This window comes from Myotis nattereri, assembly GCF_964212035.1.
Source record: "Myotis nattereri genome assembly, chromosome: 9".
Classification (NCBI taxonomy): domain Eukaryota; kingdom Metazoa; phylum Chordata; class Mammalia; order Chiroptera; family Vespertilionidae; genus Myotis; species Myotis nattereri.
The window spans coordinates 17,506,318-17,531,638 of NC_138084.1; the positions used below are offsets into that span (position 1 = coordinate 17,506,318).

The 25,321-nt window shown below is 50.0% G+C and overlaps 4 protein-coding genes across 7 annotated transcripts; 3 read left to right on the forward strand and 1 right to left on the reverse strand.

The window, feature by feature from the left end:
• The first annotated feature begins 3,039 nt into the window (after window positions 1–3,039).
• PTPMT1 (protein tyrosine phosphatase mitochondrial 1) lies at window positions 3,040–10,180 on the forward strand. Of its 2 annotated transcripts, XM_081100454.1 has the most exons (4): window positions 3,040–3,591; window positions 3,671–3,751; window positions 8,153–8,344; window positions 9,849–10,180. In XM_081100454.1, exons 1-4 carry the CDS (start codon window positions 3,061–3,063, stop codon window positions 10,002–10,004), a joined length of 960 nt encoding a protein of 319 aa, XP_080956580.1. In that variant the 5' UTR covers window positions 3,040–3,060; the 3' UTR covers window positions 10,005–10,180. The 2 variants fall into 2 exon arrangements, with proteins under 2 accessions (XP_080956580.1, XP_080956581.1); XM_081100455.1 differs by lacking the exon at window positions 8,153–8,344 and having other exon boundaries at window positions 3,040–3,751.
• A 355-nt stretch (window positions 10,181–10,535) lies between these two features.
• KBTBD4 (kelch repeat and BTB domain containing 4) lies at window positions 10,536–15,573 on the reverse strand. Of its 2 annotated transcripts, none has more exons than XM_081100452.1 (4): window positions 15,425–15,573; window positions 13,998–14,662; window positions 12,571–12,677; window positions 10,536–12,129 (listed from the first exon to the last, which is right to left on the reverse strand). In XM_081100452.1, exons 2-4 carry the CDS (start codon window positions 14,584–14,586, stop codon window positions 11,269–11,271), a joined length of 1,557 nt encoding a protein of 518 aa, XP_080956578.1. In that variant the 5' UTR covers window positions 14,587–14,662; window positions 15,425–15,573; the 3' UTR covers window positions 10,536–11,268. The 2 variants fall into 2 exon arrangements, with proteins under 2 accessions (XP_080956578.1, XP_080956579.1); XM_081100453.1 differs by having other exon boundaries at window positions 13,998–14,615; window positions 15,425–15,571.
• A 26-nt stretch (window positions 15,574–15,599) lies between these two features.
• Window positions 15,600–21,157, forward strand: NDUFS3 (NADH:ubiquinone oxidoreductase core subunit S3). Its single transcript, XM_081100456.1, has 7 exons — window positions 15,600–15,756; window positions 15,866–15,931; window positions 17,010–17,107; window positions 17,547–17,696; window positions 18,822–18,947; window positions 19,083–19,202; window positions 20,912–21,157. Exons 1-7 carry the CDS (start codon window positions 15,696–15,698, stop codon window positions 21,077–21,079), a joined length of 789 nt encoding a protein of 262 aa, XP_080956582.1. The 5' UTR covers window positions 15,600–15,695; the 3' UTR covers window positions 21,080–21,157.
• Window positions 21,158–22,662: 1,505 nt separating this feature from the next.
• On the forward strand, window positions 22,663–25,105 carry FAM180B (family with sequence similarity 180 member B; the record flags this gene model as incomplete). Of its 2 annotated transcripts, XM_081099472.1 has the most annotated exons (3): window positions 22,663–22,819; window positions 23,613–23,683; window positions 23,904–25,105. In XM_081099472.1, 3 exons carry the CDS (start codon window positions 22,663–22,665, stop codon window positions 24,297–24,299), a joined length of 624 nt encoding a protein of 207 aa, XP_080955598.1. In that variant the 3' UTR covers window positions 24,300–25,105. The 2 variants fall into 2 exon arrangements, with proteins under 2 accessions (XP_080955598.1, XP_080955597.1); XM_081099471.1 differs by lacking the exon at window positions 23,613–23,683 and having other exon boundaries at window positions 22,706–22,819; window positions 23,904–24,999.
• Window positions 25,106–25,321: the final 216 nt, after the last annotated feature.

Here is a 25,321-nt window from a genome sequence, read left to right on the forward strand (position 1 = left end):
CATGACAAATTTTTTATCAACATGATTTACAATGATTTTTTTAAAAAATATTTTTATTGATTTCAGAGAGGAAAGGAGAGGGAGAGAGAGATAGAAACATCAATGATGACAAAAAAAATCATTGCATTGAACCCACAACCCAGCATGTGCCCTTGACTGGAAATGAAACCGGGACCCTTCAGTCCACAGACTGACGCTCTATCCCCTGAGCCAAACCAGCTAGGGTTACAATGATTTTTTTTTAATAGTACACATAGACTACATAATGATATCATATGACTCAATAATTGCAGTTAGATGTATATCCAAGAGAAATAAAAACATGTACACACACACACACACACACACAAACTTGTATATGAATGTTAACAGCAATATTATTCAAAAAGTGGAAATAACCCAAATTATTATCAACTGATAAATGGAGAAAAAAAAAACATGGTATATCTACACAATGAAATATAAAAAGAAGTACATTATGATACATGCTACAATATGGAGGAAACTTGAAACATTATGCTAAGTAAAAGAAGCCATATTGTGTAATTCCATTTATTTGAAATGTTCAGAACAAGCAAATCTATCGAAACAGAAAATAAATTAGTGGTTACCTGGGGCTGTTGGGTTGGGGGGAAGTGGAGACTGAGTACTAATGGGTATAGGGTTTCTTTGAGGGATGATAAAATTGTTCTAAAATTGTTCGTGGTGATGATTGCACAACTCTGTGAATACACTAAAACCATTGACCTGTACACCTGTGCAACAAAGGGTTGCCAGTTCAGTTCCCAGTCTGGGCACATACCTGGGTTTGCAGGTATTCCCCATTGGGGCATATACAGAAAGCAACCTCCCTCTCTCTCCCTTTCTCTCTTTAAGCATGTCCTTGGGTAAGGATTAAGAAAACAAAAAGGCCCTGCCAGTGTTGCTCAGTGGTTGAGCGTCGGCCCATGAACCTGAAGGTCATGGTTCGATTCCCAGTCAGGGCACATGCCTGGGTTGTGGGCTTGATCCCCAGCAAGGGACATGCAGGAGGAAGCCGATTGATGTTTCTCTCTCATAGACGTTTCTATTTCTCTATTCCTCTCCCTTCCTCTCTGTAAAATCAATTAAAATATATATATTTTAAAGATTTTTTTGTGAGTTCATTTGAGCCAAACTGTCAACAATTGCTGGGAAGCAGTACCTCAAGGAATTGAGATAATGCTCCAGAGAATGGTGGGTTTTCCTCTATTTTTATACATTGCAATTAAAGGAGGGATGTAGGTGGGTTACATGAAATCCACTGGGGACAGTCTAGAGAGGTGGGGGGGAAAGCAAAGCGGGGAAACCTCTGGGAGGGGATAAAAAGTGAAATGATAGACAGTACTTAGGTGGGTGCAGGAACAATTAACATGATAACAATGAAGGAATTTGTGATATCTGTCCTGGTGCCCAGCCCATTTGGTTGTGCCTCAGGGGGTCCTGAAAAGGGAAGTTACAAGTTACTCAGACATTTCAAGGAAATGTTATGATAGATGCGAAAAGACGGATGGGCTCAGTTAAAGTAAAGGCTGCCCTTGTCAGCGAAGATACGGCCTAGGACGTTAGCTGCCCACCATAAGTGCTTTAGTTAAAGTTCAATTTCAGACCATCCTTGTGGTTACTGTAGGTCTCTGAGTTTGCAAGACTGCCATGCAGGCCTTCCCTGAGCTTGTCAGGTCAGCATGTGGCCCCTTTCGTCTACACATCCCCCTTTTGGTCGCAAATCAATCCAAAGGATGCATTGATGACCAACCTTTTGGTTGGATAATGGAGTTCCATGGTGCTAAGAAGGCTCATTCTTAGGATGTCTCACTGTCAGCATTTGTCCTGCTGAGCATGGTAGAGGACTGGGGATGGGGCAAGACCATAACCTTAGGTGGCATTAAGGTCAGATTAATATTACTTTTTAAAAGGGCAGGTAAATGGGAGGCAGTCAGATCCTATATGTCTTTGCTAAAAAGTATTCTGGATCATTTCTAATTTTTGAGCCAGCATGATCCCAGTCTTTTTTGCTGTTTGTCAAGTTTTGTTTTTCTGCATCTAGTATAACATTTACATACCAGGAACAAAAGTAACAGGTAATAAATCAGTAACACGGATTAGAAACAGAAAATGTCTACTATTAGACAAGGAAGGATCTGAAGGGACACTTCTGCGCAGTTAATTTCATCCACTCCTATATTTAGACAAAATTCATCTAAAATACTCATCTAAATTAGATCTATATATAATTCTACCAGGGGAATTATTAGGGAGGTGTTCTTGGAGAGGTTTGTCCAAGGTGGAAAAAATATTTTTTAAAAAAACAAAAAATGGGTGAATTGTATGGCATGTGAATTATATCTCAATAAAGTTATTGTAAAATTTTAAAATGGTACAAATAAAAAAGGAAATTGAAGAAAAAAATTAATGTACTGTGTTTGTGGTGGTAGGATTACAGATGATTAAAGTAAATTATACTTTCCTGTATTTTCCAGTTGTTATGGTATTATTTTTACAAGAAGAAAATAAGCCTGTTTTATTTATTTACTTATTTTGATGGTATAGCAAAGGTGGAGATTTAATGAAGAGCAAGCACAGACTCCCAAGTGGGGAGGGGGAAAGAGTCCCCAGAAACCTGTTTTGAAGGCACCAGATGCACATCCCAGACAACTACTTACCACCCTTACATCTTTGTAGGTTGTGGGTATGATGCTTAAGCGCATCATATTTTTCTTAATGGTCTATTAATGCATTTTCACAACACATTAGCGATCTGACATTTTTTCCAGAATGTGCATGTGGGTCAGGAGGGAGCCATGACTTCAGGCAGATGGGCGGGGGTGGGGGGTGGGAAAGGCCTCATCAGCCCGGGGTCCTGGGAGCCGTCACGCCCTCCCCCGGGGCAGAGGCCCCGCCCTCCCGCCGTCCGGGTTTCAGGCCGCAGGCCATTGGCCAGGCCCCGCCTCCCGGCCGGGGTCACTGTCCCGCACGCCGGGGTCAGGCCCGCGCGCCCGGCCACCGCCCCCTCCCGCGGGAGGAGGGTCGCCGGCCGCCGGCATGGGCCGCAGTTTGACTCGCCGCACGGTCCCGGGCCTCTGGCCCCGGGCGCGCCCTCCCTCGGCCGGGACCCTGCTGTCCCGCCCCGGGAGCCACGGTCCCTCCCCCGAGGCCGGCGGCCCCTCCTCCAGCTCCAGGCCGCGGGGCTGGGGATCCCCCGTGTCCATCTCGGAGACCTCGGGGGCCCGGCCGGAGGGCTCCGCGCCCGAGGGGCCCGCGCCCGCCGCGTCGCCTTCGCGGGAGGCCCCGGCCGACTCGCCGCCCCCGTCCTCGTCCCCCTCCTGGCCCTCCTCGCGGCCGCCGCCCGCGAGCCCGGAGGCGGACGGGCCGCTGCTGCGCCAGGGCGCGTGGGGCGGGATGGCGGCCGGCTCGTTGCTGGAGGCCGGCCTGGCCCGGGTGCTCTTCTACCCGACGCTGCTGTACACGGTGGTCCGCGGGACCGTGCCGGGCCGGGCGCGCCGCGACTGGTACAACCGCATCGACCGCACGGTGCTGCTGGGCGCGCTGCCGCTGCGGAGCCTGACGCACCGGGTGAGCGGCGGGGGCCGGGCCCCGTCGGTGCCCCCGGGGGGGCCGGGCGCCTGTTTGAGCCCCCTCTTTACCTCGGCAGCTGGTGGAGGACGAGAACGTGCGCGGGGTGATCACCATGAGCGAGGAGTACGAGACCCGATTCCTGTGCAACTCCGCCAAGGTGAGGGCCGGGCCGGGCGGGCCGGGGAGGGGCCCCCGGGGCGCTGCAGGGGGCCGCGGGCGGGGCGGGGCGGGGCGGGGCGGGGCCGGGAGGCAGGGGTCCCCGCCTCTTGGCCGCTTCAGAGGACGGCCCGGTACTCTAAGCTTAAATGGCTGCGGCCGGAGGTAGAAACTCTCTGTGAAACCAAAACTGTTGGTGAAAGGCGTTTGAAAGTAGGGTTGACAGAGTCTTGTTACTACCCCTTTGTGCACAAATGTATTTTTAATTTCGGTGATTAAGAATCAGTAAGCAGCCCTGACCGGTTTGGCTCAGCGGATAGAGCGCCGGCCTGCGGACTGAAGGGTCCCGGGTTCGATTCCGGTCACGGGCATGTGCTTTGGTTGCGGGCACATCCCCAGTGGGGAGTGTGCAGGAGGCAGCTGATCGATGTGTCTCTCTCATCGGTGTTTCTAACTCTCTATCCCTCTCCCTTCCTCTCTGTAAAAAATCAATAAAATATATATATTTTTAAAAATCAGTAACCAAATTTGAAAGGCAACTTTTCTTTGGCTTGCTGATCTCATTCATGCCACACTTACTGAGCACTACGTACGGGGGAGGCGCTGCCCTAGGCATTCAAGACTAAGGCCCCATAAACTTGGAGAAGAAAAGCCACCCCCACTCCCAGAGTAAATTTATCATAAAACCCATTGAAAAACTGCATCGGGTTAATTTGGCTCTGACTTGAGGGTATTTTTATTGAGATGTTACAGAGGTGGTGGAGTTACAAAGTGCTGTCATAAGGAAGTTCGGGCCTAAAACATAATCTTCATTAAGTGTGAATGCCCGCCTGTGGGACTCTCCACCGAGGTGATCAGGCATTGCCCTGTGTTGTCTTTGACCTCTACTAGCACATACAGCTATCTTCCTTGTTTACTAGCATGGCCTGATGAAGGTGCTGTAATTTCAACCCGTAGGTTTTTTGAAACCTGAAAGACTCACATTTAAAATATATTGATTAGTGATGGCATGCATTTTTAAGGAATGGGTAACAGTTCCTTCCATTTCCCAAAGTACTTTGCCATAAAGCTGCAGAAGCTGTTAGCCAGAATGGTAAAAGTTCCTGAGTGTGGTCAGCCCTGTGGAGCAAGAGGAACATAGAAAGGGCGTGGTTGCTGGCCGTGAGGTATTGACATTCATACTAAGTAGCTATATTATCCCACTAGCCTAGAAAAAAGAAATCTCCAAGGCAGTGGGCCTCACATTGTAATACGATCTACCAGGCTCCTTAAAATACCATATTCCTAGGTACAAGCCCCAGAGAGTCTAACTCAGGAACTTCAGCTTGGGTTCCAGGATCTGAATATTTACCAACCACTGTAGGAGTTTCTGGTGTAATCCTATATCATAAAACCCTAGTATGCAAATCAACCGAACGGCAGAGCGACTGGTCACTATGAGTCACACTGACCACCAGGGAGCAGACAATCAACGCAGGAGCTGCTCCCTGGTGGTCAGTGCGCTCCCACAGGGGGAGCACCGCTCAGCCAGAAGCCAGGCTCCCCTGCCTAGGCAGTCCGATATCCCCCAAGGGGTCCTGTGTTGCAGATTGTGAGAGGGCACAGGACTGGCTGAGGAGACCCCCCCCCCCCGCCCCCAGTGCACGAATGTCGTGCACTGGGCCTCTAGTTGTAGCATAAGCTACACATTGCAAAGCCGTTTGCTAATTTCATGAGCTGTAGTGACCTTCATTCAGAGTTCTAAAGTCTCTGGTTCTAAGAGATTAAAAGAGTATCTGAAGGCCTGAAGGCTTAAAGAAAAAAAAAGTTGCTCAGTTTGCCAGAGGCCTTTTTTCTATTTCTGAGTCTTTTCTTCTTTGCTAAGTGTAAACATTGCAGTAGCAAAGGTATGTGCATTGTTTTAATTTTAAAGTAACTCTATTTTGTTTTTTAGTGTATATTTTTATTGATTTCAGAGAGGAAGGGAGAAGGAGAGAGATAGAAACATCAAAGATGAGAGAGAATCATTGATTGGGTGCCTCCTGCATGCCTTCCACTGAGGATCAAGCCCCCATTCTGGGCACCTGCCCTGACTTGGAATCAAATCATGACCTCCTGGTTCATGGGTCGATGTTCAACCACTGAGCCACACTGGCTGGGAACTAACTCTACTTTCTACCACATACCCTCTAAAGAAAAAAGTGGTAATAGAAAGCTCTCAAAATATAGTAGCCCACCCCAGCAGCTAGGTCATTGCATAGCGACCAAGATTATGCAAAGAGACAGTTTCACAACTTTTGTAGATGAATTTTATATAGTTAACTAGAGGCCTGTTGCACGAAGAGATTCGTGCTATAGGCCTTCCCTTCCCCTGGCTGCCGTCACTGGTTTTTTTCCAGCACCCAGGACCCAGGCCTTCGCTCCAGCCGGAGCTGCCTTCAGTCTTCACTGCTCTGGCCGGAGCCACCTTTAGTCTTCGCTGCTCCGGCCGGAGCTGCCTTCAGTCTTCGCTCTGCCATTTCACGCCTACGTATGCAAATAAACCACCATCTTTGTTTGTTTAATTTGCATACTCTCCTGATTGGCTGATGAGCGTAGCAGAGGGATGATCAATTTACATGTTTGTCTATTATTAGGTAAGACTAGAGGCCCGGTGCACAAAAATTTGTGCACTGGGGGGAGGGAGTCCCTCAGCCCGGCCTGTGCCCTCTCGCAGTCTGGGACCCCTCGGGAGATAACGACCTGCTGGCTTAGGCCTGCTCCCGGGTGGCAGAGGGCAGGCCCAATCCCTAGGTGCAGCCTCTGGTCAGGCTCAGAACAGGGCTGATTGGGGAGTTGGGGCGTCGCCCCGTCATGCACAGAGCAGGGCAGATTGGGAGGTTGCGATGCCACCCTCAGTCACACTCAGGGTAGGGCCAATTGGGAGGTTGGGGCACCGTCCCCTGTCACACTCAAGGCAGGGTCGATGGGGAGGTTGCGGCGCCACCCCCTGTCACGCAGAGCAGGGCCAATCAGGGGGTTGGGGCGCTGCCCTCGTCACACACAGAGCAGGGCCCATCAGGGGGTTGGGGTACCGCCCTCTATCACCCACAGAGCAGGGCCGATCAGGGGGTTGGGGCGCCGCCACTCTCACACTCAGGGCAGGGCTGATTGGGAGGTTATGGCTCTACCCCATCACACACAGAGCAGGGCCCGTGGGGGGGGTCGGGGTGGGGAGCTCCCCCCTATCAGGCACAGAGCAGGGCTGCTCAGGGGGTTGGGGCCCCGCCCCCTGTCACACACAGAGCTGCAGGGCGATCAGGGGGTTTGGGCGCTGCCCCCTGTCACACTGATCCTGGTGCCAGGAGGCATATTACCCTTTTACTGTATAGGGTAGAGGCCTGGTGCATGGGTGGGGCCGGCTGGTTTGCCCTGAAGGGTGTCCTGGATCAGGGTGGGGGTCCCCACTGGGGTGCCTGGCCAGTCTGGGTGAGGGGCTGAGGGCTGTTTTCAGGCTGGGTGTGACTGAACTCACAAACGCTCCTTTTTTTCTTTTTCTTTTTTTTATTCTGGGCCAGCTTTACCTTGAGGCTTGGCTCTAGCTCTTAGGCCTCACGGCTGAAAGATTTCTGGCCTTTGCTTACAATGTTGCGAATCTGCTGGCTGAAGTCCGGCGGTATTTGTTACAATGTTTCTTAAACTGCCTGCTCAGAGGCCTGCAGCGGCAGGTGGGAACTTTGGAATCCTCCATCACTGAGGCAAGCAAGCCTCATGTTAGTTTCAATCTGCCTGGCTGCCGGCCGCCATCTTGGCTGGCAGTTAATTTGCATATCTTGCTGATTAGCCAATGAAAAGGGTAGCGGTCGTACGCCAATTACCATGTTTCTCTTTTATTAGTGTAGATGTTTTGCAGTTAAAAATTCAAATACCCAAAGGGCACTTTAAGAACACTTTAAATCTTGGACATAATTCTAACTCAGCAGCATAGTTATTGTTTGGTAAAGACCAACCATGTAGGTCAGTCATTGCAAAAATTCTTCTGGCCCTGGCTGGTGTGGTTCAGTTGGTTGAGCGCCATCCTATGCACCTAAAGGTCCCCAGTTTGATTCCTGGTCAGAACATGTACCCAGACTTGAGGCTCCGTCCCTGGCAGGGGTGTAGTCATGTGTTTGGGAGACTGTTGATGTTTCTCTCACATTGATGTTTCTCTCTTGCCCTTGCTAAAAATATCAATAAAAACATATTAAAAAAAATTTTTTTCTGGATAAAAGCAATACAGAAAATATTTCTGTAAGAGTTTCTTGTTAGAAAACAGTAAACAGTGTATTCACAGTGTAGTAAACCCTGAAGCTTCCTTGTTGCTTTGCTACCTCTTGGGAGCCCATCTTCATATGACTAACATCTGGCTTTTTTCATCCTTTTATGCTGGTGGACCTGGTCCCAGGAGTGGAGGAAAGTAGGAGTTGAGCAGCTTCGACTCAGCACAATAGACATGATTGGAATCCCAACCTTGACTAACCTCCAGAAAGGAGTTCAGTTTGCTCTCAAGTACCAGTCCCTGGGCCAGAGTGTCTACGTGCATTGTAAGGCTGGGCGCTCCCGAAGTGCCACTATGGTGGCCGCGTACCTGATTCAGGTAGGAGAGGTCTTTCTGGGTGGGTCCCATTTACAGCAGATTTCCAGAACTTCAGTAGCATAGTCTACAGGGGGGCCTTGCTGGAAGGAGCCGTGTCCCCCGTTTCAGACTGTTGGGAGGTGGAAAGTACCTGAGCTTTGTCAATAGGCCGACCAGTGGCTGTGCCAGCTGCCAGCTATGTGACCTTATGCAAAAGTGGCTTCTCTCTCCGATGCTGTTTCCTTAAACTAAACGTGTTAGGGAGTTTGAATGAGAAAGTATGTCAAGCACTGACTTACAGCAGACACTCAATAAATGGAGTTGCAAAGGATATTAACACCAGCTGAGGGTGAGAATCACTTGTTAAAAATAGCATGTCTAGTACTGTAAATAGTGCTGATCACTTACGGCTCTATAGTACTCGGATTTCTTCAAGTGTTTCAGAGTAGTTTTGGACATTAGTTTCTAGAAACAGGACAGGATCCAATGGAATTCCTCCTATCAATTTGTATGATCAGCAGGTGGGACACTTACTAGTAAAAATATTTAGAAGCAAATACTCATCATTCCATTGTATGCCCCGTGCTTAGCTCATTTTTGTTAGCTGTCTGGCCCCTGCAGAGCATTTACTAAGTCATGGGGATAGTTTAAGGAAAAAGGAAATGTAAAGATAACCACCTGGCCTTGTTTGTGTTACTGTGGATTGGTGAGTACATGATTTAACAATACTAAAGCTTTGGTCATTAGGACTGTTTGCTGAAAACAGGGTCTCAGGAGGATATTTTGGGCCAAGTGAAAATTGCACTGGCAGGCTAGAATCTATATTTTCTTGGTTCTGTTGCGTTCTAAACCAGTAAGTTTAGGACACAAAGATAACCCTACCAGTAAAATTCAAAGTGCTGTTTTTCTAGTTATGGTGACAAGTTACTTAAAAACATCTGCTCTTGCCAAAACCGGTTTGGCTCAGTGGATAGAGCGTCGGCCTGCGGACTGAAAGGTCCCAGGTTCGATTCCGGTCAAGGGCATGTACCTGGGTTGCAGGCACATCCCCAGTGGGGGATGTGCAGGAGGCAGCTGATCGATGTTTCTAACTCTATCTCTTTCCCTTCCTCTCTGTAAAAAATTAATAAAATACATTTTTAAAACAAAACAAAACAAAAACACACAAAAAAAACATCTGTTCTTTCCAGGAAATGTGTACCCACTGGTCCAGCTCAGGGAGGACACCTAGTAGGCCTTGGCAGGCTTGGATTTAGGATCTGAGCTCCACACGTTCAACCTTCTTTTGCCAGAGTTTGGCAGAGCATGAATTAAGTAGACTGACTTGTCCCCTGGCCTGTAATTTGAGGCTGGTTAACTGAGAGTGCTAAACTGCTCTCCCTTATAATACATGGAACATGGTTTTTAACCCCTCCCCCCCAAAATGGAGTTTTTACAAAAATGAAATTCTGGGAGCCCATTAGCACCTGTCATTAGGTCAAGACACCTTACACCGCTTCTTTCATTTCCCAACCCTGTACTTCAGGTGTACAACTGGAGCCCAGAGGAGGCTGTACGCGCCATAACCAAGATCCGGTCACACATCTTTATCAGACCTGGCCAGTTTGAGATTCTCAAGGAGTTCCACAAGATGACTGCAGAGGCAGCAAAGAAGGAGCTGTATCACCCGCCACAGACATGAAGCATGTGGATTAGAAAGAACTCAAGACAACCCAGCTGGCAATAGAATGCAAACACTTAAAGGACCAATGGGGCTTAAGCCCAGGCAACATAACGGAAGTGTGCTAAGTAATGGGTCATTTTTCTCCCTTTGTCATGGTTTCGGTTTCCTGAAATAACACTGCTGTATGGCTAGAAGGATTTAGCCTGGCTTTTATTTGCAGGGGATGGGGATGTGGGATAGGGATGAGGATGTCTTATTTTTTTAATAAGGTCAAAGAAATCTATCGTGCACCTACTATTGCACCTGGTGATATTTAGCACCATAACCCAAAGGCATTTAACACTAGGAAAGAGAAGAAATATCAGCTCTGGCTCTTTTCCACTGTCAGAATCTCAATTCACTGGCCCCTCACTTTTGGAGCAGCAGTCCTGTGTATAAAAAAGGAAATATGGTATTCAATCAGGATTGTGGCTGACTTAGAAATGTGTGTGCATGTAATTAGTTTCCCTCAGGAAATCACTCCTTCAGAATTCAAAACAGACACACGTATCCCTCTAGAAACTTTATTTGTATGAACAGTTTCTAGCTCTAGACTGGACTTAGAGCTTTTAAAAGAGTAGAGACCTTATATATTTGAGTTTGAAAAATGTTTCTGCTATTAATAAAAATAATCCTTTCTACTGTTTTCTGGCTTATCCCTTAGAGTAAGCCAAAAATCAAACCGAAATATACATTTCCTGACAGATAGATGAGAAAGCAATAGACACAATGTCCAGAATTTCAGAGTTGACTCTTGGTGGTGAAGGACACCTTCAGTTTTGTCCATTCTCCCACCAAAGCCTGAAGGAAAAACTCTTAAACACCTAATTCTTTGTGAAAAAATTACCAAATAACTTTGCAGACTATAGAAGAAAGATTGGGCATTTTTCCTTTTGTCCTGGGGTCAGGGCTGCTTATATTTAACACTGATCAGGTAAGGAGGGGAGGCGGTACCTCAGATCCAAGGAGCGCTTGCTCTGAGCAGTCTGTGGTGGGCACAGGGTGACCAGGGACGGCAGAGAACAGGCTGCCTGCACTCAGTCAGGCCGCCAGCTGAGCAGTGGCATCTAGAAAGCCCCACAGTGACTACCCCCGTGGATTCAGGGAAGCGCTGAGTGCTGCCTGTTGAACATGTGCCACAAAATAACATAGTACTCTGGGTTGGCATTTTGGAGACTTCCAGTTTGTGTGGGCAGGTACTGGCAGAGGGGAGGACAAAAGTCAGCCCCTTTTCCCCCGCTGCCTATGCCAACACAAACTGCAGATTAGTAAGCAGCACCTTAATGCCTCTGGTGACTGTGATGGTGGAAGTGGCAGGGTCCAGCTTGTAGGTGTTGGCATCCCCCTTTTTATATCGATCCCGAAAAACATAAATGCTCCCATTACAGCTGGCGATCTTCCAGAGGGGTGGGGTCGAGCTCCAGGCCTCAGGAAGGCAAAGCCGGGTAAAGCTGTCTAGCAGGGGATTGTAGCATACCAGGGAGTCCCCTTCAGCCACGATGAACACCAGATCCTTATGCACAGCGGCATGCATGCGGCCGGCAAAGGGCAGCACATAGGGCTTCATGTAGCACTTGTCTGTCTCTGTGTCAAAGCACTGGATGAGTCGGGAAGGTTTGGTAAAGAAGTCCAGGTCATTCTCCTCCCCCCCCAGTAAGTAGATGATCCCGTTGAGATTGGCTCCAGCGGCCCCTGACACAGCCACCTCTAGCTGTGTTGTCTCTATCCAGATGTTATAATCTACCTGGTAATAGATAACTGCATTGGAGAGGGTATCCTGCAGTGTCTTGCCACCCAGTGAATATATAGCATCTCTCGCGGGCACAGACACCATGGTGTGCTGGAGCCGGTCCCGGGGTAAGGGCGCACACCACTCCCAGTCCACAGTGGCGTTGTTACACTTCCACATGCGCCGTGGGATGGACCCTCCTACCACGTACAAGTCTCCACCATGCTTGCAGGCTGCAGTGATCTGGTGGCACAAACTGTTTTGGCCACGTACACTGATGGAGTCATCTTCAGCACAATGCAAGGACACAGCCAATGAGTGGGTACGAGATGACTCTTTCCCGATGAGATAAATGTGCACATTCTCCCCAATTTCCTATTGGAAAAATTAAAATTATAAGTGGTACCTACCGATTCTAGGCTAAGGTTCAGCTTAGACTCAATGCTTTAAGGTCTTAGGCCACACACTTGTATTTTGCTCTAGCCTACTCCCCTCCGGTTTCTGGGTGTCACCCTGCCTCTCCTCCAATCACTTTTCAGGCATTTTATGCCGGGGCGGAGAATCTGTTGCACTCATCCTCTCAGCTTCTTAAAACTATCACGAGCTGGTGATTCAGACAAAGGGTGCTTAGGATTGTTAATGCAGTGATGAAAGTAGTTCCATCGAGGAGCTTTGGAGCTCAGAGGCACACATATCCTTCTCCCCCAGCTCCTATCAACTTCAAGCCAGAGACAGTCACCATTAAAATGGCCAGCCCAATTGACGGGTGTAATACATGGCTAGTATAGTGTCCCAATCCAAAGAAATCTGCCTTACCTTCAAGCTACTCTTGAGTGACTCTGCAAAAGATTCTCTTTCCTCTTTATTAAAATTGATCCAGGCTTCTATTGCCTCTGTTGGGTTCTGGGAACATGGAACTCCATCTGTTGAGACCCAAAGGAAAGGCATGGTCAATGGCACTCTGACAATCCAAAAGGGAGATCTAGAGCCAGGGACTTTACATATATGAATCACTTTGTTAGACTACCACCATGTATGTATGTGTACACGTATGAGAAAATCTCAAATTGCCTTTTAATCAAAATGGGTGGTATGATGTACTCCCATTTGCCACAGAAGCAATCTACTGGGCTGCAGAGCTCACACCTGAAGTATGTGTATATCTCACTTGCAGTATCAGGACTGTAACCTAAACTTGGCCAATCACTTAAAATATTTTTTAGGGCCCAGCCGGCATGGCTCAGTGGTTGCATGTCAACCTATGAACCAGGATGTCATGGTTTGATTTCCAGTCAGAGCACATGCCCAGGTTGTGGGCTTGATCCCTGGGGTGGGGGGGAGGGGGAGGTGCGTGCAGGAGGCAGCCAATCAATGATTCTCTCTCATTGATGTTCCTATCTCTCCCTCTCCCTTCCTCTCTAAAATCAATAAAGGTATATTTTTTTAAAGTTTTTTTTTAGGTATCTCGACTTATCCATCATTCATCATAAATTTACTTAGGTAACAGGTACATGCAGAGTGCAGGATAGATAAGAACACCTATGGTGCCGAAACCGGTTTGGCTCAGTGGATAGAGCGTCGGCCTGCGGACTGAAAGGTCCCAGGTTTGATTCCGGTCAAGGGCATGTGCCTGGGTTGCGGGCACATCCCCAGTAGGAGATGTGCAAGAGGCAGCTGATCGATGTTTCTCTCTCATCGATGTTTCTAACTTTCTATCTCTCTCCCTTCCTCTCTGTGAAAAATCGATAAAATAAAAAAATAAAAAAAGAACACCTATGGACCTAGCAGGTTTGGATCAGTGGATACAGCGTTGGCCTGTGGACTGGAGGGTCCCAGGTTCGATTCCAATCAAGAGCACATGCCCGGGTTGTAGGGGGCGTGCAGGAGGCAGCCAATCAATGATTCTTATCATTGATGTTTCTATATCTGTCCCTCTCCCTTCCTCTCTGAAATCAACAAAAATATATTTAAAATAAACAAAAAACAGAAATAGAAAAAAGAACACCTATGCACAGGGGAGATTAGAGTATACATACAAATACTTCACTACCTTCTGCTTTTCTTTTCCTGGAGTCTTCCTCAAAAGGAACTCTCTCTGACAGCAGCTACACTAAATCTCAATTCCTTTCAGAAGATACCTAAATTCTCACCAATACCGTAAACTAACACCAGGAAGCCTGAGGGTTTCTTTCTCTTGAACTAGAATATCCACTGGGTATGATATGCCCCCTCCCTCAACTTACCGGAGATGATATCGGTGAGTAGGTGGTGGGGCAAGTGGAGAAACTCCTCTGTGTCCTGCAGCTGGGCTAGGTGGGCCTTCGCACAGTGCTTGGCAGCAGTGTAGAGCTCAGGATCACTGTGCCGATCTGCCAGCCACATCACCTGAAGGCAGTTCCCCACCTGCACTGTGCGGGCCAAAAACCGAGAACATTCCTCAAAGAGAGATGTCAGCTGATACATATCTGACACCTCATAAATTTCCTGCAGCTCATCAGCTCTAAGTTTCACAGTCCCGTGGTAGATATAATCAACCAGGAGCTGGAAGACAGACTCACTGACGTCCTGCAGCACAATCACCCGGTTGCGGGCCTCCTTCAGGTTGGAAGTGAACATGGACCGGAAGAAGCAGCTTTGAGCTGAGAGGACCAGCCGGTGGAGCTGAAACTCCCGGCCTTCCACTGAAATGGTGACGTCAGCAAACAGCTCTTCCTCCAGACACAGTTTCATGATGCCCTGAGCCACACGGCCTGAGTGTGACCGATCTTTGAAAGTGTAGTTCACAAAGTAGTTTTCATCCATGAATGCTCCAGGCTCCTCGGGTGATTCCATGGTAGCCAGCTTCTCTCTCTGCCAGTTGTCTGCAAAGTGACACCACCCTCAATAACAAGGAATCCACGCCCACAGTCTATGAATCAAATGGTGCAATTCAGAGGGAGAAGGAAAAAGTGGTTGTTAACAAAGTGGGCCCAGCTTGTCCTTAATCCTGGCCCGGCCAATAACATCTCTGATGATCTCCTTCAACTACAGCTGGGTTCACTCTGCAATGGCACCCCAAACCTACTAAAATCAATACAATTTCTTACTATGGGTGTTTCCTTTCCGTGATGTAACAAAAGGCCTGGAATTTTTGGTCAAGGCATGAAAACAAGTGGTTGGAGTAAGCCAATTATCTTAAAAACCTGGCAAAGAGCCTTCAAACCAAATAACTACTGGGTATAAAACTAGCGAGGTTCTGGAGAGTAGAACCAGGCAAAAAACACACCCCAAATCCTTGTGTCCAGGTAGACGCTCTCCCTCCCCCGGCGCTCGCATGAAGTCCAGACCTTCTACTACGAGGCTTGGCAGGGGCATCTGTCAGCCCCACATCTGCTCTTTTCTGAGTTTCTCCCCCGCATTTCTCAGTTCACCCTAATCACTCCCCAAGGCTCCGTCCCAGAACTCGAGACAGAGCCAGTCGTCCCAAGCCCAGGGCACAAGGAGGCCCATTGCCACGTGCAGTGTCGCCGCTCCACCCGGAGTCGGCCTGGGCACGGAAACGGTCGCCGGGGAAACCGTCCTCCGCCCCGCCGCCCCCAGGCCCGCCAGCCCGGCTAAAAGCTTAGCTAAGGAAGCGGGGAAGGGGTGTGGAATGTGGAACCCAGAACCCCGCCCCTTCCCCTCCTCTCACCGTTCCGATTCTTTAGGGTCCTCGCCTTCTTTCCAGATTCTGCCACACCAAGCTAGGGCCACGTTCACCTCACGGTTTTCCCACCAGCTTGCCTTGTTTTCTCACCTGCTTCCCTTCCGATCATTCGGAAGCCCGGACCCCGGAACCTCTGCTTTTGGCCCGGCGTCCGCCCGGAAGAAAATATAAGGAACACTCCCGCTTCCGGTCCGTGCCCTTGTGGCTCCGTGTCCTGTAGGTCTTGCCTTTGCTGCTTGGTCTGCATCTGGGGATCATGGCGGCCGCCGCTAGGGCCTGGTGTCGGGGGCTCGTGGGGGCCGTGGCGCTGCCCAGGGGTGAGCAGGGGATGACCGGATGAGGCTCGGGGCAGGAGGGCGGGCGACCAGCGCAGGGAGCCCCCCAGGCCTCACCCTGCGCTCCTGTGCCTTTTATCTCCCCGTGCAGGGGTTGGACGACCCTCGGCGCTGTTGCTGCCGGTGAGGAGGGAAAGCGCTGCGGCCGACAAGCGCCGTGAGTATGTGCGGCCCGGCCCTTCTCGGGACTACGGGCGGGGGCTCCTCATTCCCTTCGTCATGTTTGTCCTTGCTCTGGGATGCCCTTCCCTGCGGCCTGGCAAGTCTGCTTGTCCTTGGAGAGCTGACTGCTACGATCCTCACTCCGCAGGCCGAATCGGGCCCTCCCTGTTCCCTTAGGTCCCTCTGTTATGTCCATGATTGCCTCCTCGTCCACTTCCGTGATTCTCTTTTTCTGATTAAACTGTCAGCTGTTTGAGAGCAGGAAACATAATATTTGGGCCTTAGAGCCCAATATAGAGCCTGTTGTCATAGTAGCTCACATTGAGTGCTTATTGTGTGCCAGGCACCTGGGAGGTGTTTTTATGAATGGTCTTAAAGTCCTCACAACAATCTCATGAGGTAGATTGAATCAGGCTGGAAACAGTTCAGAGAAATAACTTGCTCAGGGCTACAACACTATTGAGTGACAGAGCAGGCCTGCTTGCTGCCAGAGGCAGAGAACAAATAGCCATTACCCTGCAGTTTATGCTGTTTGGGTGTTCAGTGATTAGGTTGCATGAATGACTGTATAGAGATACGTTATAGACAATATAAGCCAACTGTGAGTCAGGAGACCTGGCATTTCCCCCTTTTTGGGTCTCAGTTGCTTCATCTATGCGCAAAAAAATAAGGTTCAACGGGAGAGTCTGAGAGCTCGTAAGCCCTGAAGTTCTTCCTTGAGAGCCTGCTATGAGCCAGGTGCTAAGGAGATGCACAGGAGCAAACGTTCTGGCTCCCACCGTTATGGAGTCTGGTAAGAGAGCGGAGACATATGTTGCTTTAACAGAAATGCAGGCTTTATGAAGGGAAGAACCATGGAGTAGTTTTGAGAAGAGGCAAACATGCCAGCTTCAATATGAGAGTCTTTGCGGACTGTGTAGGTGGCATTTCCCCTAAGGTTTCATCACTTCCTATTCCCTCCATCCTCACCTTCAAAGTTCCACAGGGAGCCTCTTATAAGCCCAGACTGGATTGGATGCAGGGCTGGTTGCTGTCTTTGCCATTTGTTTGTTAAATATGCCTTCTCCTTTCAGCCACTGTCAGACCACGGAATGATGTGGCCCACAAACAGCTCTCAGCTTTTGGAGAGTATGTGGCTGAAATCCTGCCCAAGTATATCCAACAAGTTCAGGTAATATTCAGTACTGTTGTTTGGCCGGGGTCAAGAAAGAACCATATTCTCAGGTCATGTGGGAGTGGGCAGCCTGGGATCAAAAACCACAGATTCTGCCCAGCCAGTGTGGCTCAGTGGTTGAGCATCAACCCATGAACCAAGAGGTCACTGCTTTAATTCCTGGTCAGGGCATATGCCTGGGTTGCAGGATTGATCCCCAGTAGGGCTGTGCAGGAGGCAAACGATTGATGTTTCTCTCTCATCAATTGTTTCTCTTTAAAATCCTCTCCCTTCCCCTCTCCTCTAGAATCAAGAAAAACATATTTTTTAAAAAGCCCCCCAGATTCCTCCATCCCAACTCAGGTTTCTTTCTCTGCCTTAAATCAGAGAATCAGCTAAAGTTAGTTGCTCCCTTGGTAGCTCTTTGTTGTCTCTACCTCCTGTTCCATGTCTGCAGGTGTCCTGCTTCAATGAGTTAGAGATCTGTATCCATCCTGATGGAGTCATTCCAGTGCTGACTTTCCTCAGGGATCACACCAATGCACAATTCAAATCCTTGGCTGACTTGACAGCAGTGGACATCCCAACCCGGCAGAACCGTTTTGAGGTCAGTCAGGAGGTTTGAGAAGGTTTCCGGGGGTAAAGGAAGGAAAGGGAACAGAACACTTTTAGACTAAGAGTTGCCAGTAGGAACCATAGCCTTCTTAGTTTTAGTTGGGTCAAACAGCTTAACAAAACAGTTAAACTAGAGCCTCAGCATCAGGCAGGCCTCGAGTTTAAATCCTGGCTCTGCCATCTATACACTGTGTGAATATTTTGTTTAATCTTTGACTTTTCATTTTCTTTTGGGCAGAATAAGTATAAAATTGTCCCTAACTCAGGGTGGTTGTGAGGATTAAATGAGATAGTACAGGTAGATTGCTAGCACACAAGTTTTCAGTATATTTAACTATTGACATTTACTGATCATATACTATTTGCCAGATAGTGGGATAGAGAAATAACACCCAATAACTGCCTTCCAGGAGTCCCGCAAACTCCAGTCAGGAAGGATACATAAACAGCTTAGTGTGATAACATATGACACGTGGTATGTTAAAGATGTGCTATAATAATGAAGGAGGACCACTTAGCCCCGTCTGGAGGCTTCTTTGAAGGGAGAGAGAATGTCTGTGCTGAGTCTTAATGGATGGCCAGAAGACTAGGAATTAGTCCAGTGAGGATTGGGATTGGGGGAGATGTGGTTTGGAGACATCCTAGACCAGTGATGGCGAGCCTATGACACGCGTGTCAGAGGTGACACGCGAACTCATTTTTTTGGTTGATTTTTCTTTGTTAAATGGCATTTAAATATATAAAATAAATATCAAAAATATAAGTCTTTGTTTTACTATGGTTGCAAATATCAGAAAATTTCTATCTGTGACACAGCACCAGAGTTAAGTTAGGGTTTTTCAAAACACTGGCACGCCGAGCTCAGAAGGTCCGCCACCACTGGCCTAGACAAAGGGAATAGCATGAACAAAGACAAGTATGCCGACTGCTGAGCAGCTACATGTTAGTGTGGCTTAGGCCTTTGGAAGCAGTTGTTAAGTACAGCAGGATCTTGAGGTTTTGAGCTTCAGGATAGAAGGCAGATTTATCTAATTCACCTTGTGTCGTCATTGATATTCCCCCTCAGGGACTTCAGCTTGTGGCCATCTTGGTCCTCCATTTCCTCTGTTCTCCCTAGATTGTTTACAACCTGCTGTCTCTGCGCTTCAACTCCCGCATCCGTGTGAAGACCTATACAGATGAGCTGACACCCATTGAGTCCTCCGTCTCTGTGCATAAGGCAGCAAACTGGTATGAGAGGGAGGTGAGTTACTGGGCATGGTGGACCGTGCTTCGGAGCCAGAGTTGCAGAATTGGTTGGAACTACTGTGGGCAGCACAGGCCTTTACCCCCATGTTGGCCATGATGGACTGGTTGCCCGAGGACCTCTTTTTTCTAGATCTGGGACATGTTTGGAGTCTTCTTTGCTAACCACCCTGACCTAAGAAGGATCCTGACAGACTATGGCTTTGAGGGACATCCTTTCCGGAAAGACTTCCCCCTGTCTGGCTACGTTGAGGTAGGAGCCTTGGAACTGTGATAGCAGCCTCAGGGAAGGACTGGCAGGGAACCTGGGGGATCCTGGGCATGGCAGGATATATGGTTTGTGGATTGTGGTGGTTTAAGAGCATTGGCTCTGGATTCAAATCCTAGCTCCACTTTTATAATTTGGGGCAAGTTACAAATTTCTGTATGACAGTTTTACTCATCCGTGAATTGGGAACAATAATAGTACTTAACCAATAAGATTTGCAGTGTTCTAAATGATGTATGTGTAATACATGGTGTACTATAAATTCTCAGTTGATGCTAGCCATTATTGTAGTGATCATTTGAATGATCAGGGCAGCCTTGAAAACACAGTCTGTCCCCAAGATCTGAAAGTGGAATGTCATTTTACCCTACCCTGGATCTCTGAGAAGGAAGCTGACAGGGAAGACACTGAATATTCAGCCTTTGAGAATGGCCAGAGGCAGGACCAGTAACATCCTATCTAATAAAGAGGGAATATGCTAATTGGCCCTCACACCGTTGCAAAGATGGTGGCACCTATAGCCAATAAGGAGGGAATATGCAAATTGACTGCCCCGCCCTCAAAGATGGCAGCACCCACAGCCACAAGATGGTGGTTCCCAGTCCCCTCAGCCCCGCAGGGGCAGCAGGCTCCCAGCAAGGCCAGGCCCACCCCCAGATGAGCCCGGCCACTCTGCACACCTGTCTCCAGAGTCCCCCAGTCCCCTCAGCCACCCAGCTGCCCAGGGCCGCCCGAGGCTCAGGTAACCAGGGCCGGCTGAGGCTTGCGCTGCTGGCAGTGGCAGCAGCAGGGGTGTGATGGGGCGTTGCCTTCCCCTGATAGCCTCCCACCCAAGGGCTCTCGGACTGTGAGGGGGGCAGGCCAGGCTGAGGGAACCCCCCTCCAGGCCATGAATTTTCATGCACCGGGCCTCTAGTGTGACCATAAGGGCCTTATAAAGAAGTTCAGTGCTTTGCTTTACCATCCATGTGCTGCAGGTTGTCAGCAGGGAGATGATCTATTGTGTACATTAACACCAGTGATTTTGTAGCAAAGTGACTTAGAAATACCAAGATAGTGGCAATCCAGCCCTTCTCTTTAGTGCTCAAATGCTCCTCTTAGTATTTTGCATGGATCCCTTTCCTTCTCAAGCTACTTCTAGTCAGGGTTACTTCCCTCTCTTCTCCCTTTCTTTCACCCCTACTGTCCCCCTAATTTGGACTGCCTCTTAACCCTAGCACTTGTTTGTTCTTATCTTATCCAGCTGATCCTCCAATAACAAGAAAAGCCGTGCCAAATTGATTGCCTCACATCTTTTATTTTTTTGATTGCCTCACATCTTGACACTGATAATGCCAAGGCCCCAAGGCCTGAACTTGAGTGCCTGCCAGTTAGGTGCACTCTTTTCAGCCACTGACTTGCTCTCTAATCCTGGGCAAATTCTTATAAAGTGTGTGGATGGGTGAGCAAATTCAGTTCAACTGGAAAGAGCTCATAATGGGATGGTGGGCAGGTGAGCCTGACTGGGTGATGGCAGGGCATGAGACAGAGGGCATTTTGGACTATGGTTAATAAGTAACAGGTGTGAATGGAGACTTGCAACAGGCTGGGACAGGAATCAGGAATAGAGAAGTAAAGGGGCTGGCATGGGGAAGTGGGCTGCTTGCTGTAACAAGGCCTTGCTCCGTGCACAAACCTGCCTTTTTCTTCTTCAGTTACGCTATGATGATGAAGTGAAGCGTGTGGTGGCTGAGCCAGTGGAATTGGCCCAAGAGTTCCGCAAGTTTGACCTGAATAGCCCATGGGAGGCTTTCCCTGCCTATCGCCAGCCCCCTGAGAGTCTCAAGCTTGAAGCCGGGGACAAGAAACCCGAAGCCAAGTAATTCCAGGGAAGGCATCTGGATCCTAGAAAGCGCCTTATCTATAATTGAGTCTGTGTAAATAAAATCCTAGACTTGCCATTTCCTGTGTGCTTATCAACATGATGAAGTTTTTTTGTGTGTTTTTTTAAAAATATATTTTATTGATTTTTTACAGAGAGGAAGGGAGAGAGATAGAGAGTTAGAAACATCGATCAGCTGCCTCCTGCACATCTCCCACTGGGGATGTGCCCGCAACCCAGGTACATGCCCTTGACCGGAATCGAACCTGGGACCTTTCAGTCCGCAGGCCGACGCTCTATCCACTGAGCCAAACCGGTTTCGGCATCAACATGAAGTTTTTACTCAGGAGAGGGGAGATGGCAGACAGGAGTTTTCCCTGCTGACTACCAAACTGGGAGTCTGTTTTAACGGGACTGAATAGTGCAGTTACAGATGTGGTGACCTGCAGGCCTGGATGTATTTCTGAGGGGTGTTCTGCAGCTGAAATTCAAAGTTCATATAGCACACAGGCCTCAGGGTGGGTGTGGCATGGCCTCTAGCAGGGTCTCAACAACTGCTGGAGAAAGCCCATGTCTGGCAGTAACTTATGTGTCCAGGGGTCTGGATGGAACCAGGAAACCACTATCCACCCTCATTCCATCCAAATATCCACAGGGTTCCATGAGCTGCAGCTCCTTTTTGAGTCTTGAACCCTGCAACCTGACAGCCCATCACGCTTGATCTAAGGGAATCTTCCTAAACCAGTGATGGCGAACCTTTTGAGCTCGGCGTGTCAGCATTTTGAAAAACCGTAACTTAACTCTGGTGCCGTGTCACATATAGAAATTTTTTGATATTTGCAACCATAGTAAAACAAAGACTTATATTTTTGATATTTATTTTATATATTTAACTGCCATTTAACAAAGAAAAATCAACCAAAAAAATGAGTTCGCGTGTCACCTCTGACATGCGTGTCATAGGTTCGCCATCACTGTCCTAGACTCTGGCCTGAGCCAAGAATGTTGTAAACAAGCAAAGGAGGACCCAGGGCTGAGGCAAATGCCATTCGGGAGCCGCAGAGCTTCCAGTGGATAGGACTCCCACGCGAGCTGGTCTGGACTCTGTGCAGCCGGTCTGGCTGAGTGCCTGAGGTGAAGTGCTTGGCTTTGCCTGCCCATGGCACTGTCCAGTCAGTCGGGGATGCATCTGTAGGACTGAGCTTTGCAGCTGATGCTCTTGGCTGCTGAGGGGCTCCCTGGAGGCTGGGCTGGGGACTGGGCGTCAGAAGTTGGGCTCAGCTGCAGGATGTTTTGGGTATGAGGACAGATAAACAGTAAGGTAGTATTACGGCCTGGGCTCTTCCCTACCTTTTAGGAGGGCCAAGCTCAAGCTGTTTGCTACCCAACACCTTTTTTCTATTAACTAAGAATCCGGTCCATCTGGGTAGCAACAGCCTACTGCTGCCAACAACCAAGGATTTCACATTTCTACGGGATGGAAAGAGCCCTGGGAAGCCAGAGCCAGCTCCTCCCTGTTTTGCTTTAAAGACTGACACGCAAAGCAGGGAACACTTGAGCAGCCTGCAGTGGAAAGCTGGAGCCATGGTGTGTGGCAGACGGATGCAGGAGCAGAGAGCAGCCGGGGAGAGCAGAACTTGGAGGACGCGGTGGGGCATGGCGGGGAAAATTAAGTTCCTGGCTTGGCTAATGGTAGCCATCTGCCTCCTCCCTGGGTTGACTACAACCCAGCGCCATGAAGGTACCAGGGCTTCAGGGTGGGGTGGATGGGAACCAAGGAAGGCTGCTGGCTAATAGCAGTTAGAGTTGGTTCTGAGCCTAGCAGGGCCTCGGGACTGCGGGCTGACGTGTGCTGCAGAGGTTAATGGCGTGGGCCCCTCCCCTAGAACAGGAAAGGCCCAGGTGAAGTGAAGGGAGATAAACGTAGGTGCTGACCTTGGACACAGTTGTGCCTGGGCTTATTCTGGTTGATGCCTGAAGCAGTTTCCCTTGATCTGCCCTGGGTTTGGAACAATCATTTCAAGGGACGGGTGCACCCTGGGGTGGGATGAAGAAAGCTGTAACAGACATTCTGCCTTGCCTGGTCTCCCTGCCTTGCATACCATCACTATTGAGGAGTAAGGGAGTGGGTTCTTTCCAAAAGGGGTCCTCAATCTTTAAGGAAGGTCACTGTTTTAGGTTACACTGTAAACCAGATGATAGGGAGGGAGGGGGAGTGGGAAGTAAAGTGTCTCGTGACCCGTTGCCCTGGAGCTCTTGGCCAAGGGAACTGCGAAGTTCAAGGAGTTCTGGACATTTGCTGAGGTGGTATCTGGGTTTGGGATGATGATCTTGGAATAAGACCGATGCCTGGGGTGGTAAATGTCAATGTGTGTATGTGTGTAGGGAGGGTGGGGTGGAGGGGAATGGAATGGCAATCCTACTCTTGCAGCTAAAGTCTAGACACTCTCACAGGCAGCTAAGGGGCACTTCTGGGAAGCTGGGTTGTTTAGGATGGAGCTTGGCAGGGGCCTGACTTCTCTCTGCTGCCCCAGGGCAGCCCATGGACAGCACCAGCGTGGCAGGTGGCCTGCAGGAGCCAGAGGCCCCGGAAGTGATGTTTGAGGTCTTTCCTCCAGCTTGGGACGTGGGGGTAGGGGTGGGGGTGCAGTGTCCAGAGGTCCCTAAACTCAGAGTTGGGAAGGGGGATGTCTCAAGCTGGGCTTGCTGGGGGAGGGGGGCAACCCAGCATGGGACCTCCTGCCTGCTTATGCTCCCCTGGCCCACTCTAGCTCCCTACCCTGCCCCCGGAGCTCAGCCCACTCCTTACACAGCTCCCCTTGCAGCTGCTCTGGGCCAGGCTGGAGCTGGATGTCACGGGGCAGCTACACATCCAGGATGAGGAACTGGCGTCCACACGTCCAGGCCGCCGACTCGGGCTCCTCCTGCAGCACCACGTGCCCAGTGACTTGGAGGGTGCTGAGCAGCGGCTGCAGCAGTTCCAGGGCCTGCGGAAGGGGCCTCCTCTTAGCCCCTGGGATTTTGAACACCTGCTCCTCACCGGCCTATCCTGTGTCTACCGGCTCCACAAGGCTTTGGAGGCTGAGGAGAGGGGTCGCTGGGCCCAGGTCTTTGCCCTCCTGGCACAGGAAACACTCTGGGACCTGTGCAAAGGCTTCTGCCCCGAGGGCCAGCCTCCTTCTTTGGGGCCCTGGGCCTCAATCCTTGACCCCATCCCCTGACCCTCCCCTTTCACCTATCAGCCCCCTAATTCCCACCCCCAAGCCAGACTCGTCCTGGGCAGGGGCTTCCATTGGCACCTGGTTCTTCCCACCGTGCTCCGGTCCTTGGGCTTAGGGCTGCACCCTGGACCATGCTTACCTCTCCCCTGTCTTCTTCCCTGGGCCTGACAGGCAGCGGGTGCAAAACTAAAGGCAGGACTTGCAGGCAGTGTGTGTGGTGTGTGATATGTGTGTGTGTGGTGTGTGTACGTGTGCGTGGTGTGTATGTGGTCTGTGTGTGGTGTGTATGTGGTCTGTGCGTGGTGTGTATGTGGTCTGTGTGTGCGTGGTGTGTATGTGGTATGTGTATGTGTGTGTGTGCATGGTGTGTGTGTGTGTGTTGGGGTCAGGCCTGAGAAGTGTGTTTTAAAAGATGCTGGAAGGGAAGCCGCCCCTAAGTCGGGGGGCAGGCCCCGCGCTCCCCTGGCGTCCCTGAGGCCCTGGGCATCCGGGGCCTTCTGAACGCTCCACACCCCGGCTCGGCACCCCCTGAAGCCCAGCCACGCTCCGGGCCCTGAACCTCCACGTCCCCGCTGGGTGGGGACAGCCTGGCGTCCTTGGTTCTCTGTTGGGAGTGAAGGGAAGCGGGTGGAGAAATGCATTTTCAGGGCGGAGGGATGTGTCGGTCCATCTCAACCAGCCCGCGGGGAGCGGTCAGAGGAGGCAGCGGGGCTGGGAGGGGATGGACAGCGCAGGCCGAGCTGGTGGGGAGCCCCTGATCCCGAGCCCCCCCCCCCCCCCCGCCCCATAAAGTGTTCTGTTCCGGCCTCCTGGGTCCTGTGCTGAGCCGATCGCCCTCCGAATGCGGGCCGCAGGCGGTGGGCACCCAGGGGCCAGCTGCACCCTTCACCCCCGGGCCGGAGGAGGCATGCCGGTTGGACGCCGCGCTCCCAGAGGAGCTGGGTATGGCCGTCAACCACCCGCGGACCAGGGACGGAGGGCCCGCGGGGAGGAGTTCGACAGGGACGGACCGAGAGGGGCGC

Bases quoted from the DNA above. Each gene is read 5' to 3' on its own strand.
- PTPMT1 (XM_081100454.1), top strand. From the start codon at position 3,061: ATGGGCCGCAGTTTGACTCGCCGCACGGTCCCGGGCCTCTGGCCCCGG. The intron at 3,592-3,670 runs GTGAGCGGCGGG...TTACCTCGGCAG, and splicing joins TGCGGAGCCTGACGCACCGG to CTGGTGGAGGACGAGAACGT. The intron at 8,345-9,848 runs GTAGGAGAGGTC...CCTGTACTTCAG, and splicing joins TGGCCGCGTACCTGATTCAG to GTGTACAACTGGAGCCCAGA.
- KBTBD4 (XM_081100452.1), bottom strand. From the start codon at position 14,586: ATGGAATCACCCGAGGAGCCTGGAGCATTCATGGATGAAAACTACTTT. The intron at 12,678-13,997 runs GTAAGTTGAGGG...GGGTCTCAACAG, and splicing joins ACTCACCGATATCATCTCCG to ATGGAGTTCCATGTTCCCAG. The intron at 12,130-12,570 runs GTAAGGCAGATT...TTTTTCCAATAG, and splicing joins CACTCAAGAGTAGCTTGAAG to GAAATTGGGGAGAATGTGCA.
- NDUFS3 (XM_081100456.1), top strand. From the start codon at position 15,696: ATGGCGGCCGCCGCTAGGGCCTGGTGTCGGGGGCTCGTGGGGGCCGTG. The intron at 15,757-15,865 runs GTGAGCAGGGGA...CTCCCCGTGCAG, and splicing joins GGCCGTGGCGCTGCCCAGGG to GGGTTGGACGACCCTCGGCG. The intron at 17,108-17,546 runs GTAATATTCAGT...CCATGTCTGCAG, and splicing joins AGTATATCCAACAAGTTCAG to GTGTCCTGCTTCAATGAGTT.